Source organism: Perna viridis, chromosome 12 (assembly GCF_037379345.1).
Source record: "Perna viridis isolate PV_CMFRI_1.1 ecotype Kerala chromosome 12, ASM3737934v1, whole genome shotgun sequence".
Lineage (NCBI taxonomy): Eukaryota > Metazoa > Mollusca > Bivalvia > Mytilida > Mytilidae > Perna > Perna viridis.
In genome coordinates this window covers 11,447,404-11,464,167 of record NC_142456.1, presented here as the reverse complement: position 1 = coordinate 11,464,167, position 16,764 = coordinate 11,447,404, and the positions used below count along the sequence as shown (strand labels likewise).

At 32.5% G+C, this 16,764-nt stretch overlaps 1 protein-coding gene across 1 annotated transcript in view; it reads right to left on the bottom strand.

The window, feature by feature from the left end:
* Nucleotides 1-16,764, bottom strand: part of LOC148601195 (phosphoinositide 3-kinase regulatory subunit 4-like) — a 47,474-nt gene that overhangs the window by 19,109 nt on the left and 11,601 nt on the right. Inside the window, exons 10-20 of the mRNA XM_088554225.1 lie at nt 15,407-15,527; nt 14,137-14,232; nt 12,827-12,921; nt 9,811-9,850; nt 8,565-8,647; nt 7,956-8,028; nt 7,126-7,273; nt 4,958-5,004; nt 4,506-4,607; nt 2,698-2,832; nt 2,312-2,449 (exon numbers count right to left, since the gene is read on the bottom strand). Coding sequence (XP_088410351.1) covers nt 2,312-2,449; nt 2,698-2,832; nt 4,506-4,607; nt 4,958-5,004; nt 7,126-7,273; nt 7,956-8,028; nt 8,565-8,647; nt 9,811-9,850; nt 12,827-12,921; nt 14,137-14,232; nt 15,407-15,527 — 1,078 coding nt within the window. The remainder of the gene's footprint in view (nt 1-2,311; nt 2,450-2,697; nt 2,833-4,505; nt 4,608-4,957; nt 5,005-7,125; nt 7,274-7,955; nt 8,029-8,564; nt 8,648-9,810; nt 9,851-12,826; nt 12,922-14,136; nt 14,233-15,406; nt 15,528-16,764) is intronic.

Here is a 16,764-nt window from a genome sequence, read left to right as displayed (position 1 = left end):
CCTAGTTCCACTAATATTATATTTAATTTTATTTTTTATTTAATAACAAACCACTTCCCTGCAGGTAAAAGTGATCTTACATGATTACTTTTTTTTTACAGCAAAACTGAATTTGTCTTGGAATAAATGGGTTGATTATTTCTGAGGTCAAAAGACAAGGAGTACTGTACATCATTTCTCCTTGTAGTAGAAATAATTAAATGTACATGAAATAAAAGTAGTACATCAATTGTACAATACACTGAATTAAATGTAATCTGAAGACCAGTTTTGTTGTACAGGTACAATGTATAAAAATGTACATAAGTATTGTACCTCATTCGTAAAAATAAATTATCACAGAGTTCTGCATTATTTTGTAGGATATTCTTGATGTAAAGGAAGTGAAGAAATGTACATGGTGTACAAGGAGTACAAAGCTTGTACAAAAATACTCAACAATAACTTCCTGTACAACATTTTGATGAGGAAGAATTTTTAAAGAAATGTACATTCTGCATGTTCTGTACAAGCTGTACAACAATTATTTAAATCAAATAAATTGTCAGTAACCTTAGAACAGTACTGTGTAACATTTCAGTGTAGATCAAGTGTACTGTAAACATATAAATTTTCACGATGTACTAATTATTTGCTATTCTTAAGCTGGACAGAAAAGCATGAAAAAATAGAACCAGCAAAATTGATTTTTAACACTAGATAACTCTAATTTCTGAAGCTTTTCAAAATTGATATCTGAAAGTATGTTCACTTAAGAGAATCTGCGAAAATTAGCAATAATATAAAGATTAATACATTTACAGAAATTACATTATTACATGTACATAATGTACACTACACTCAATAACATTTGTTTCTCTAACGCTCAACTCCAACCTGAGTGAAACTTGGTATTACACCGATATTTTGTGTGTTAACCACCCAGATTCCACCTTGCCAATACTGACCATTTGTAAATTGCAATAGTCGTAAAATTCAATGAGGCATAACAGGGAATTCATTGCACATTGTGTTTCTGTTTCCCAGGTAATTTGGAGCAGTTGAGAAAATTAATTAGTCATGTCATTAAAAATTCGGCATCATATTTTAAAAATATTTTGTACATGTTTATCATATATTGATGTGTTGTTTTTATTTACAGCTATGTCCAATAAGTGGGAGATATCATGTAGAAATACATGTATTACTTTGTATTTTTATCTAAATATAAATAAAACACTTTGAAAGTATTGATTTTTGTAATTTGATTCCAGTGACGGACTTGTAAAAACAGTCTGGTGACACTTTTTGTTTCTGATAGTTTTAACAATTGAACGATGTTTCTGGAAATAAAAGAAACTAATTACTGGTCCCAAGATAATGTGTGCATGAGAACTGTAAAGTAGAAGTCCTTAATCAGGACTGGGAACATTGTCAGTAATAATTGTATAAGTTACAAGACGTTGTCCAAACGACAAAGAGACGGCGTCCTCAACCGGTTGTTTGCGACCGCTATTTAAAGTGCTTCAAGTTAACTCTGAGAAATTTCTTATTTAAAGTATGTTTCAAATACAACCTACACATACCTTTATTTCAATTAAAAGTTTTGTTAAACGGTTTCGAACTTTCATTGATGCCCATCAATGTTTACTCTTGTATAAAAATAATCCCTTGATGAATCTTGCTCATGTATAGTTGTCTATTTTTAGAAATTTAAAAGAACACATTGTTTACAATGTCTCCAATGTGTGTCTGGTCATCACATGGACTGCAATTAATTATAATTACTTAAAACTGGATAGTCATGAAGTATGTATCAACGATATATGTTTTTTTTTTTACGATTTTCACGTTATATTTGTCAATCTTTAATACCACATGCTAATCATCTCAACCGCCATTTCATTGTACTGACAACTTGGATTAAAGCTGGACAAATCAACTTGTATTGATTCTGGCGATTGAATTAGGAATTTTCACATGTCCTTCGGATTCCCTTGTTGTGATTTTCTGGAGACTCAAATGAATTTTGGAGATCAGTGACCTGGGAGCCCGGGTACTCACGTCCATATTGTCAGCGAAGATCAATGAGATTAACTCCACCGTGCTGGGTGATTTTTCACCAAAGTCCGTGGTTCTTCTTACCCAATTAACAACTTGAATATACAATGTTCCAGCAGGGTGGTTGTAAAAATCAAATTTCACAGTGAAAAAATCCGACTGGCAACGTGTTTCACCGACTAACACGGATTTAACTCTGACTTGAGTGTTAGAGAAACGTAAGTTGTTGAGTGTATTGTATTAGATTTATAGCACACAAACTGTAATTTACCTCAGAGTTAACCTGTAGAACATTCTTGTTGAGGAAAACCTGTACTAATGGTAAAAGTTTACAGTGGATGTCAGCTATATTAAATGTTTTGGCCACGGCAGATATAAAACCAACAGCACCTTGCCTGATCCAGATGCCCTGAAATAATAAGTAAATAGTTACACTTGAACATTAAATAAGCCCATTTTCACTGCTTTGATATAAAAGATAAGAAAAAATGGAACTGTATAAAAAAATAAAGAGTATGTTCATTTTATTTTTTTCAACCTTTTTCAGAATTCATCTTTGAAAATTGAATTTCAGATTTGTCAGTGTTCATACAGTTTTTATAATACAGTTATCCCTGTAAGATATAAACAATACTAGACAACACGAAGAATACTTACAGAGTGTGAGAGAAAAGGAACAACTTCCTGTAGAAATTCATGCAGCATGGTTTTAGGTAGGAGACCTAATTCAGTAAGAGACTGTAAAGTTCTTAGTGTTCGATATACAACAAATTCTTCAGAGTCATTTAAACCCTGCAAAAAAAAAGAAAAACTAATGACTTCTAGGGCAAGAATGTCAGATTATACAAAAATTCTGAATAATTCAGAAATTAGTCTGGTTTTGCTGTACTTTTTCAACAATTATATGAACAACATCAGATGCATGTATAAACTAGGATAATGATGTCTCCCCCTACTTTGTTAGGGAGACATACCGGTATTGTTTTTGCCCTGTCCTTCTTTTGTCTGTGTGTCTGTCCTTCACACTTTTGCAAGTGCAACTCGTCAGAAACTACTACATCAAATTTCATGAAACTTTTTTTGATAGTTAAGATATGATATGTAGTTGTGTATGTTACCAGGACTTTGTAATCCACTGAATTTTGTGGGACTTGTACCCCATTGAATTTTGGAATGAGTGGGGACATATGTTTTTGAAGGCAAATTTGAAGGCAAAAACAAACTGATTTTAATATATATGCAGTGGGTAATTAGAAAGACATGATACATTATGCACATACAACTTATATGTTAAGCCTGCATTCCTTTTGGATCCACTTCATAAGGTCTAACGAACTCACCTTACCAGGTGTTATGGGTAGTTTACCTTACCCTGTATGTATTCTGCAGTTAGTTTTACAAAAAGTCATTGCATGAAAAATTTATTGTAAGTTTTGACATAAAATGTTCTCCATTGTTTTATAGGAATTCCAAACAATTTCACCTGTTAACTCTCCAACATATGGGGGAGACTCCCATAAAATCAATGAAATTTACAACCTCCAACATATGGGGGAGACTCCCATAAAATCAATGAAATTTACAACCTCCAACATATGGGGGAGACTCCCATAAAACCAATGAAATTTAGAACCTCCAACATAAAGATGTATGATTTGTGGGAGGTTCTTGGCTAAAATTACACTATTTTCAGTGAAAAAGACTAAATAATTGCTTTTATGCAAAAATCTCCCATATGAGACTGTGTCAATGGGGAGAATCTCCCACTTGAACTGTTCCAAAGGTAAACATGTATGATTTCACACTTACATTTTTGACGAAAATGACTTATTGTAATGACTGACACACTAAGACAACCAATTTAGTGTTGACTACATTTTATTCTACTTTGCTACATCAAATGCTTAACATATAAGTTGTATGTGCAAAATGTATCATGTCTTTCTAATTATCCACTGCATATATATTAAAATCAGTTTGTTTTTGCCTTCAAAAACATATGTCTCCACTCATTCCAAAATTCAGTGGATTACAAAGTCCTGGTAACATGCACAACTACATATCATATCTTAACTATCAAAAAAGTTTCATGAAATTTGATGCAGTAGTTTCTGACGAGTTGCACTTACAAAAGTGTGAAGGACAGACCCACAGACAAAAGAAGGACGGGGCAAAAACAATACCGGTATGTCTCCCTAACAAAGTAGGGGGAGACATCATTGTCCTAGTTTATACATGCATCTGATGTTTTGTCCACAGCTTTTCCCTTGTGGTACATGTTTTTTGTGTTCTAAGATTCCACTTTGCTGTCACCTGTGAGAAGAGCAGTTTTGGTGTGAGAAAGTTGTTTATTTTGTTCCACTTTCCCTTTCAAAAGAAGAAAACTTGTATTTTTCACTAAGAATTTGTGGAAAACTCAAATTTAAAAATCCTTGAACACTGTCCTGACATTATTTTTATCTTACCTGCTCTAACAATGGTTTCAGTACAGGAGAACTTTGCCATCCAACATAAGCAGCAACACCAACAATATTATCAAAAAATGAAGCTCTAAGTTTCCAATCGGTCTGAAAATAAAGGAATATTTCTAGAATAATATCATAAACTTATTTCATATTTTTCCAAGTTTTCTACAATTTTTAATATTAAAACTAATTCTTCCCTTGCAAACAGTTGAATAAGAAATATTTTGTTTTCACTTTTCAGGAAAAATTTATAATTTAACATCATTGTTTAAGCTTCCAAATTTTCTATCTTACATGCAGATATAATTATAATCTAATTCACTCCTACTGGAAGGAATGTATACAAATATAGATGTATATGCATGTATAATCTCATTACTTGCTTTTTTTTGGTACATTTATGCAGAAAATTGTATTTCTCAGCTTATGGAAAGATTTTGATTTATATTTACCTTGTCATTCAGAAAAGTAATCATATGGGAGAGAAGCACATCATTGGCTGAAAAAAATGTAAATTGTTCTATAATTATAATTTATTCTGCTTATTTATAACACCATCTCATAATACTTTGCAGTCTTTGGCAATTACCTCTAATAAAATATTCTCCTGTTTTTATCAACTCTCCAAATTGCAATTCACCTTGTCTGACAGCACTTTTGCAAGAGTGATAAATACCTACACAACATATATTATATATTTACTGATTTTAAGGTAAAAAAATTGTTTTATTTAAAAAAAAATTAAATGATTTTTTGATTGATTGATTGATTGATTGATTATTGGGGTTTAATGCCCAAGCAGCAATATTTCAGCTATATTCAGGCATCATTACTGATCTTTTAAAGAACATTCATAGCTTCTTGTCAGCTGATTACAATGAACTGATGCTGAAGATGATCTACTGTTTTTTTTTCAACTTTCATGAAAATTATTCTGATTCTATTCTTTTTTGCTCTTAATGGTGAATTTTTCTTATACATGTATCTTGGTACCACCAGTTCAAATAACAAAATATATTTCAGGCTTCCATTAAAAAAAATAAAAAAATAAATTTTAAAAGTTTGTTTGCAACAATTTGTCAAATATACTACTACATTTGCATCAAATATGAGCTTCTTACCTCCATTGATTACTTGTCAAACACAAATTTTGCTATCTAATTTTTTACTGTTTGTAAAGCATGCCATCAGTCCTTGGTAATTACATATGATTGAGCATGGAGGGCTTTTTTATAAATAAACAAGCATTCTGACAGTATTGCTGATGCAATACAGTGTCCCCTTTCAACCTTTGAACTCATTGCCGTTATGAGATTTTTTTTTATATATGTGAACTACCAATGGATGGTGTTATTTTTTAACAATCAAGAGAAAATAACTCTTGAACAGCAAAAGCAAATTCCATCAAAATCAAACCTGAGCTTCATTTTACAGTAGATAATAACATTTTTGCATTACAAAAAGCTGCATAAAGACATTCTCTCTCTATCACCTGGAAAGTTGAGAAAAACTTCATTATTATGAATTAAAGATCAAATAACTCTAGAATGACAGGGCCATAAGTTCGATATAAACCATTTTGCCGCAATAATATTTATATTTAATTTGTAACTTGTCATGACAAGACTAGCTAACAAATATGAAATCAATTGGATGAGGCATTACAAAGAAAAGTCTGGAAAACATAAAATTTTATGAAATTTTCTATGTCCAAGGGACACAACTTCTGTAAAAATCATTCAACCGTAAGATCATTCGAACTTAACTTGTAACTTGTCATGATAAGACTATATACTAAATATGAAATCAATTGCATGAAGCATTACAAAAAAAAGTCCGGAAAGCATAAAATTTCATGAAATTTTCTATGTCCAAAGGCCATAACTTATGTAAAAATTGTTCAACCGTAACGTCATTCGAACTTAAATTGTAACTCGTCATGATAAGACTATATACCAAATATGAAATCAATTGGATGGACTGATGGACAGACGGACGGACGGAGTGCAAACCTAAGACCCTTCGGCATTTACCGAAAGGGGACAAAAACAATGCAATAGAGAAAAAAATAAGCAAAAGACAGAAGGGCAGGGCTGCTGTATACAGGATGTAGAAGTGTGACAGACCTGAAATCACATCCCACAATATGGCACCCCATGCTGAAGCTGCATACCAAATATCTAGTGGCAGTGTTTTATAGTTGCTGAGAAAATTGTTACTAAAATATTTTTCCTGCCCTAACCAACATTCACCATTCTATATACGCTGATTTAAAAGAGTGCAACCTGGCAAAAAATATTATTATAGTGTCTCAAAAGATAAAGTAATATATTTTGCAGGGATTGCAGTTCTTTTTAGTTATAATCAACAAAATGTGGTCACAAATACATGTACTTCACAACATGGGATTTTACTGCTTTTCTCCACTTTTAAATCACCAATATTCAGAAAAGCTATGTGTTTAGTGTTAAATTTACAATACCCATGACACACGAGAAAATTTGTAATTCATGCCAGAACTGTTTTGTATGTAACTATTGAGAACTGATTATTACCAGGAACAGAGTAAGTTATACAATATAAATCATGTACATGTAATTTTTTTTTTAGTTTTACTCACCTTTCTGTCTACCAAAGAATACACAGAGTCTGGTGATTCCATTTTCCATCAATGTCTGTTTCACCATATTATCTGGATCACTCAGTAATGTAACAACTTTCTGTTGAATTGTTTCTTGTAGAGATAACAACTCCATATCATAACTAGCCTGTAGAATCAAGACAAAAACTGAAAAATTTTGATATACAATATGAATATAGATTCTCCTTCAGTAACGAGTGGTTTTATCTATTTCTCCGCTGAGGATGGTAAAATTAAGATTTCTGACATACATGTATGAGTTTTAGTTTCATTTCAGGTGAGAGAATATTCCAAACACTTAATCTATAATATAACAATATCAAACTAGAGTTACTTTCAGCAAGCTCACAATAAGAAAACCTCAATCTTCCAATGGATTTAAAATTCAAAATTAAAATGTTGGATATTCTTCAATTGGAGTCATTTGATAATAAAAAAAAACATTCTTTCAACCACATCTACAAATAAAATACCACAAAAAAATATTAAGCAATTTCGAAGTAGTTGCTTTTAAGACGTTTTAAGATGAACAACCCTTGTGTAATCTTCCTATGAAGCCCATAGACCAGCTTGTAATTCTACATACATGTATGATGTCAAACATTTTATTTTAAAAAATCCTTTTGCTCTTACCAGAAAGAGGACAGGCAATCAGTCAGAGAAAAAGGGTGATTCCTATATATTCCTCAAACTTTCTTTGTGGTTTTAGAAAAGCTCACTTTTGAATCCTCTCTATCCACAGAGACAAAATGAAAATTGGATGGCATCCCCTTTGAACTTCTGGTCGCATCATATTTTGTTATATTTACCTGGAAAGATGCCGTATCTGTATCATCCTCCTGGATCTCTTCTAAATCTGTTCTCTGCATTAACTCTAGAACCCTGTAATAAATAACTATTGCTTAAACCGCATTTAGATGCCAAAGCTGATTAACACCAAACACTTCACTAAAAAAGCTTCTCCACAGAGTATGGACCATACGAGAAATACATGTGGAGTAATGACAGGAAAGCTCAGCATCAGAGAACTGTGTTTGAATGTGGATACATGTGAAGTGATGAGTAGTTAGCTCAAAGTCAGGTAAATGTGAAAAAATCAGAATACATGTGGAGTGGTGACTGGTCCAGGGTCGGAGAACAGTGTTTTAGTGGGAATACAAGTCTTCCTGCATGGTTTATCTTCTGAGAACAAGCAGAGTAAAAGATCTGGCTAGTATATTTGTGTATAACAAATCAGGGTCTGTGTGACTGATAAAAATTCTACTCCTGAAATACATGAAAATTTTCCGATAGATGTAAAACTTCAATCAATTCAGCATTTTAGGTGTTTTTTCTATTACTATTTTAATGAGACCTGAGTACAAGCTAGAGTACTATTCATCAAAACATATGAAGTCATATATTAAAACAAGACTTACCTCAATCCAGTCTCAGCTAGCTGTGCTATGTTTTCTCCATAAGCTGCTCGGACCATTGGAGAAGGGTCTTTTGTGAGGTGGGTCTGAATACAACAACAAATTTAAGTGGTAATAAAATCTTGCAGTATGAAGTTGACAAATAAGTCTGATTTTTCCCCTGTATTACATCTGTAGTTACATGAGCAACTATTTGCTAGAAAAAGCAGAGGAAACCTGTGCTCCTAGTCCTTGCTCAAAGTTATTCTTTGTTAAATAGCTCATCTGAGTCCTTTTACATCTGTTGTGCTAGTTTTCTTTGTTTCTTGACTTTTTTTTGTATCCTTGTATTGCTCTACCCCTGGTTGCTTTTGATTTTACTTTTGCAAAACCAACAAAGGAGTATATTGCTTCTATGCTATGGAATATCAAACTTTACTTTGACATTAGAAGGAGGTTTAAAAGTAGTGGTAATAAAAACCATTTTTTTATGTTCTTTTTATAAAAGAAAAATATGATTTTGTTTACTTTTCTTCCAAAAAAAATGCATTTTCTTAAAAAAAAAGTTAAAACGATTTTCCAAACTATTGTTAACCTTTTAATTTTTGCAGTTGGTATTTTCTCCAAATTCTGTCAAGGGAACATATTCGTGGGTATCCATTTTCACAATATCAAAAAAATATTAGCGATTAATATAGTGTTAAAGATAAATTTTACAAAAATATTTTTTCCCCCTTTTCTGTCCACTGTAAAAATAGTAAAAACTAGCACACCTAAAAAATTAAGTAGCACTCCAGCTAAGGATCATGCAAAATGTGATTCATGGGTAAAAGCTTACATATTTTTATTTTTGATATTTCATTTGAAATGTCATAGTAAACAGAAATTAACATGTGGCTTTTCATATAACCCATGCTCTTAGGAGATAAAAATTATATAGAATGCACTGTTGATTTCAAAATTAAGGGAGATAACTGTGTAAATGGCGCTCAAATACAATCTACTGGATTTTCAAAGTGGATTATCTCCTAAATAGCAGGCAGATTTGAATGAATAAGTACACATTTCATAGTATAGACCCATAAAACAACTTAATTACAAAATAAAAAATATGTAGCCTTTTTTTGTAGTGTATCGCATTCTTCAGATTTTGCATGATTCTTACAAAGACAGTTACTTAATATGTTTTAAGCCTTCTATTTCAAACTAATCAACAGTCTAAGAAATATATGTAAGTTATAAATAATAAAACAGTGCCTGAAGTACTCACCAAAGATGGAAAAATATACTCAGGAAATATATTAGCATCACTGAAAGAAAGAATAGTGAAAGACAACAACATGTAGCTAAGAGGTAAATTAACGAAATAATTATATGTACATAATTTTTAGAAAGGTGTTTAGAAACCAGGGGTGGATACACAAATTGAAGAATAGGAGGGTGCGCAGGCTGACCAAAGAGGGGGTGAGCATGGTCACGCTTCACAGGTTTTCTTTCATTTCAACCATTTTTTCCAAAATACATGAGGGTGTGTGCCTGGTGGACCAGTTCTAAATCCAGCTTTAGGAATTATAATTGGGCTGATATATTTTACAGTTACACTAACAGGCAATTTTATATGTCATAACATAGCTATAAGATAGGCCATTTAAAGTAAGACTCATGATTCTTAGGAACAAGTTAGGGTAGAGAGCATTTCTATTTACTATCTGAAAAAGAGATCAGGGTACTTTTTACATTGTTTAGGGCCAGCACAAATACCTAGGGTGTTGTATTTTTTTATACCATAAAAAAGTTGTTGCAGTGAGATTTACTATAAAAAAAACCACAATGGAAAATCAGAGACACTCCTTGAAACCTTTGCAAGATTGGATGACTAATGGTTAACAACTCAATACCTTAACTACACCTCTACCCAAACATACTTGCATGATGTACATTTAGTTAAGATATATCTTATTTCTATAAATACTGCAAATTATAAATTGCCTGTATATGCACATATGGTCTTTATCTTTTAAGGATGCTTAGCCTAGTCCTGCACCTCATCCATATATATTCCCATTTTGTTTTGGTGGATTCTGGGTTAATATTCATTCCTTCCCCATTTTCTGAGTGCATTCTTTTTTTTTATTATTTCATTATTATTTAACATGTTTTTTCTAAATTTTTGTTCTAGTCTTTGTCCCTGGATAATGGGTACCATGTTCTATAATCATAGATGTTTTGCCACTCAACAGCTCTACTCTAACTTAGTCACATAGGATACATGTACCTACCTCCTAGGAACAAACTTGATATCTTTGAGACAGTGAGTAATGACTCTCAATAGCTCTACTCTAACTTAGTCACATAGGATACATGTACCTACCTCCTAGGAACAAACTTGATATCTTTGAGACAGTGAGTAATGACTCTCAATAGCTCTACTCTAACTTAGTCACATAGGATACATGTACCTACCTCCGAGGAACAAACTTGATATCTTTGAGACAGTGAGTAATGACTCTCAACAGCTCTACTCTAACTTAGTCACATAGGATACATGTACCTACCTCCGAGGAACAAACTTGATATCTTTGAGACAGTGAGTAATGACTCTCAACAGCTCTACTCTAACTTAGTCACATAGGATACATGTACCTACCTCCTAGGAACAAACTTGATATCTTTGAGACAGTGAGTAATGACTCTCAATAGCTCTACTCTAACTTAGTCACATAGGATACATGTACCTACCTCCGAGGAACAAACTTGATATCTTTGAGACAGTGAGTAATGACTCTCAATAGCTCTACTCTAACTCACATAGGATACATGTACCTACCTCCGAGGAACAAACTTGATATCTTTGAGACAGTGAGTAATGACTCTCAATAGCTCTACTCTAACTTAGTCACATAGGATACATGTACCTACCTCCTAGGAACAAACTTGATATCTTTGAGACAGTGAGTAATGACTCTCAACAACTCTACTCTAACTTAGTCACATAGGATACATGTACCTACCTCCTAGGAACAAACTTGATATCTTTGAGACAGTGAGTAATGACTCTCAATAGCTCTACTCTAACTTAGTCACATAGGATACATGTACCTACCTCCGAGGAACAAACTTGATATCTTTGAGACAGTGAGTAATGACTCTCAATAGCTCTACTCTAACTTAGTCACATAGGATACATGTACCTACCTCCTAGGAACAAACTTGATATCTTTGAGACAGTGAGTAATGACTGTCAACAGCTCTACTCTAACTTAGTCACATAGGATACATGTACCTACCTCCTAGGAACAAACTTGATATCTTTGAGACAGTGAGTAATGACTGTCAACAGCTCTACTCTAACTTAGTCACATAGGATACATGTACCTACCTCCTAGGAACAAACTTGATATCTTTGAGACAGTGAGTAATGACTCTCAATAGCTCTACTCTAACTTAGTCACATAGGATACATGTACCTACCTCCTAGGAACAAACTTGATATCTTTGAGACAGTAAGTAATGACTGTCAACAGCTCTACTCTAACTTAGTCACATAGGATACATGTACCTACCTCCTAGGAACAAACTTGATATCTTTGAGACAGTGAGTAATGACTGTCAACAACTCTACTCTAACTTAGTCACATAGGATACATGTACCTACCTCCTAGGAACAAACTTGATATCTTTGAGACAGTGAGTAATGACTCTCAACAACTCTACTCTAACTTAGTCACATAGGATACATGTACCTACCTCCTAGGAACAAACTTGATATCTTTGAGACAGTAAGTAATTACTCTCAACAACTCTAACTTAGTCACATAGGATACATGTACCTACCTCCTAGGAACAAACTTGATATCTTTGAGACAGTGAGTAATGACTCTCAATAGCTCTACTCTAACTTAGTCACATAGGATACATGTACCTACCTCCGAGGAACAAACTTGATATCTTTGAGACAGTGAGTAATGACTCTCAATAGCTCTACTCTAACTCACATAAGATACATGTACCTACCTCCGAGGAACAAACTTGATATCTTTGAGACAGTGAGTAATGACTCTCAATAGCTCTACTCTAACTCACATAAGATACATGTACCTACCTCCGAGGAACAAACTTGATATCTTTGAGACAGTGAGTAATGACTCTCAATAGTTCTACTCTAACTTAGTCACATAGGATACATGTACCTACCTCCGAGGAACAAACTTGATATCTTTGAGACAGTGAGTAATGACTCTCAATAGCTCTACTCTAACTTAGTCACATAGGATACATGTACCTACCTCCTAGGAACAAACTTGATATCTTTGAGACAGTGAGTAATGACTCTCAATAGCTCTACTCTAACTCTTGGATACTGATCATTGGCAAAACTCAACTGAAGTACAAAATATCCTAGTGTTAAATGGTGCTGGGTTTCCAGTGTTTTTACATGTTAATCTAGCATTAGTAAAACAAACATAATAAAGTAGCCAAAGATAGTGAAAGCAGCCCTATTCTAACCTCATAATTAAACCAAGAAAGTTTAATTACAAAAAAGAATAACAGATAACCTGTTTCTGATACCAATTTTATTGGGCAAGATAAAAAAATCTATATGTAAAGTTGATCTAAGTAATAACATCACAAGAAAAAATAGCATTATGATGTTATTAACTTATGCTTAATTTTATACTAAAGACTTTTGTAAAATTGCCTACTGTAATGAACACTTAATAAGTTCCATGATTAGTATACATGTATAAGGATGTCATATTCATTGTTGTTATACATGAAGATTAGTAATATATTCACATGATTATTTGAGCATATATGTTAACCTTAGAGACTGGTTATGTGGGAGACCTCCCACATGTCAATCATTTTGTGTTGGAGATTTTTTGAGACAACTTTTTTGTGCTAAAACTATAAGATATATATTTCTTTTAAAATTATAAAACAAAGAAGTGGAAACTGTAACATTAAATTTATTCAAAGGATTTTTTATTAAAGGATGCACAATTCAGGGAATGTATGTGCACTTGTCCATCTTCAAATAGTCTTTTTAATTTTTTTATTTTATTTTATTTTATTTTTTTTTTTTTTTTTGGGGGGGGTTCTATTTTAAATGGCAGCTATAAAAGGTGTAAGAAATCATTCACCGAAAAAAAAGTCTCTCACACAGGAGACATACTCTTTGTAGGAGACAGAGCTCAAATGTTGGAGCCTCTCTAAAAATGTGGGAGGTTTAACCAATATGTTAAGAATTGGTATAGAAGTGGGACTAGTATTTTGATACACAACATTGTCACAACTGCCTTTTTGACAGTGACATTCAAGCAACAGGCAAACCTAACAACACTAATACATGTTTATAATGTGTGATACAGATTACATGTAGGGATCAAAGGATATTAATTGAGTATTAACTTGACCAAGTTACTGACAAACATATCATATATTTGTAATATCTATACATGTATTTTTATTGTTTTGTGAGTGAATTGGTTATATTTTGATACCAATAAATTCCATTCTGTAGAAATATAAAATACATGTAATAAAAACAATTAAAAAAAGAGAAATTAATGACAAAAATAAAAGTTATCCTTACCATATAAGGAACTATCCTATCTAGTATAATGTCTGTAGTTAGATATTTTGAGAAATCTAATAACAGCTGTAGTGCAATAATTTTTGTGTTACAGAACTGAAAAGTAAAGAAAAATATAGTTACGTATCTCTCACATCTGTACCATAAGAACTGAATTGTTCAACGTGTTGTAGTTTTCCTTTCCTCTAGACCTCAGACCTGACTTTTTATGAGCAGCTCAGAAGGTGTTTCTAGAGATTCAGAGGGCGCTTACCCTACGTTGCACTTGGCCCATGCTCCCAGTTCATAGTGGAGACTGAGTTGCCCATTTACTTTTGTTTCTTTGTAGTACTAAGTTTGTACATATTAATTTGGTTATTTTATGTTCTTTGTTGTGTGTGTCTGTTTTTCCAATCAGTTCTTTGTCCCTGAATTGTGTTCTTTTTGTTCCAGCTATAATCTTGGTTCTCTTGATTACTTTTCCACAGGTGTTGTGTTCATCACAAAAACGTAGGATCAAGTCTTATTGAAAAAGATATCTAAAAAAACCTTAGGCCAAAAAAAAATAATATGCCTATTTCCTGCTACCCTAACAAACCTAGTTTTTTTTTTGCCCAACTTTAACATTTTATGGTCATTTTGGCTTGAGTACTGTGGAAAAATTAGATTGTTCCCCATCAACTCACTGTAAAATTTTTTTTTGAAAAATTATACCATTTTTCTATCTACCTACCCTATTTCTTCTTGCTAGTAGCAGGAAACAAGACTATTAATTCATTTTTTTTTTGCCATATACTAAAATACTTTAAAAATGTCACAATACAAGCTAGGTGCAAACAATTTTCCACATAATCAAGTTACGAATAAAAGGCACACAACATAAAATATATGTTATGTCACTTGAGCTTAAAACATTGCAGAAGGATAGAATAACTCAATAAAGCATAAATAGATGAATAAATGTAGAGACATTAAGCTTGAATCATTTCAAAGTGCACATGCACATTTGAATGAACAGTCTTATGTGAGCTTCCAAGGGAGAGCAAAATCACGGTCACAAAAGACAACAGGTTAAAATTATGTAGAAAGGACCTTGTACGGATACTTTTACTATAGTTTTACAGACAGACTAATGCTGAATACAGGTGGTTGCTCAGACAGGTTTAAAACACCAAAACTTAATACATATACAAAACCTCATTTCGTAACTAAAACACACTGTAGTTAATTTAAGAAAAATTAACAATGAAAAAAAAAATTTTTTTATTATATCTGTTTTGCCAAGACTTACATTTAACTTTCTACAACTGGATCCCAGTAAAGATAATACAAGGACCAGTCCAACATTACCCTCATCCTGATCCTCTGTTACACAGACATTTTTTGTTATCAAGAAAAAGTCTCTTTTTAATCTGGAAAACACAAAAAGAATCTACGCCAAAATATAGCAAAAAGAAACATTTATGATACATTGTGTTATAAAATGTAAGAAAACATAATAGCCAGTGGTTGATTTCCTAAAAAGTTGGAACACCTCTGTAGGTGTTAAATTGATTATGACAATGTTACATTAGTGCATATACATTATAGTATATGTACATGATGTATGATTAATTTTATAGTAATTTTTTTTGGTGAAATCAACCACAGGTGTGCTAATAAAAAAAACATGACAAACTCATCCATCTTTTTCTATTGTTAGAAAACAATTACAACACTTACATTTTTCTAAAAAAAAAAATCTAAAATTATTTTCCAACTTCTTCGGGATATGTCGGCCAACAGATAGAGAGGTATACACTATAATATGTTGATAGAAATCAAACATATAAAATTAAAGTTGTTTAATGATATAAGTCTTAAATCTAGAAAAGACATTAATTTGTGCATCACATATAAAAATCTATTTTACTATCAAAGACAAATTTTTAATCCTGGTTGCTTATTCTTCCAAATTCAATCCCATTTAAATTATTTAATTGGAACATGTATTTTATTTTCATTGTTCCAGAAAAAAGTGGAAAGCTTCATTTTAGGAGGGATAGTTTTGTATATTCTTTTACGCTTTTTATGCCAAAGAAGCTATAATTAAAGTTTTTGTCCCAAATATGTATGTTTCCCTGATTCCGAAGTTCAAAGGAGTATTCTGTGGATGTAGTATTGTTTGTGGGGTATCAAATTTGGTTCCTTACAAATTGGAAATTTTCCATTTACTTGTATGATATAGTAGTAAATAAAAAAATACAAGAATCTACAAACTGGCATTTTTTTCCCTTAACCACAAAAAGTAGATATCCACGAATAAAAGTTCATTCACAGTAACTCTCACAAAATCCAATGGATCATAAATTCCTGGTAATATGCACAACTACATGCCACGCCCTAACCACCTACAAAGTCCTATGAAATTTGGTGCAGTGGTTCCTGAGGAGTAGTGTATATCGTGCATTCTTCTGTTCTCGATAGTCACGAGTTCTAAATAGAGATGCATATAGACAATATGACATAAAACACGAAATCGCACGTTTGTCTATTCACAAAGAATTAACCTACTGAACACTTCCTCTCTTCTATCGGGCTTTGCTTTCTCTATGTTGCGTATAAAGGTATTTATTATACCAATAAACTTTAGTACCCCTTTATTTTACC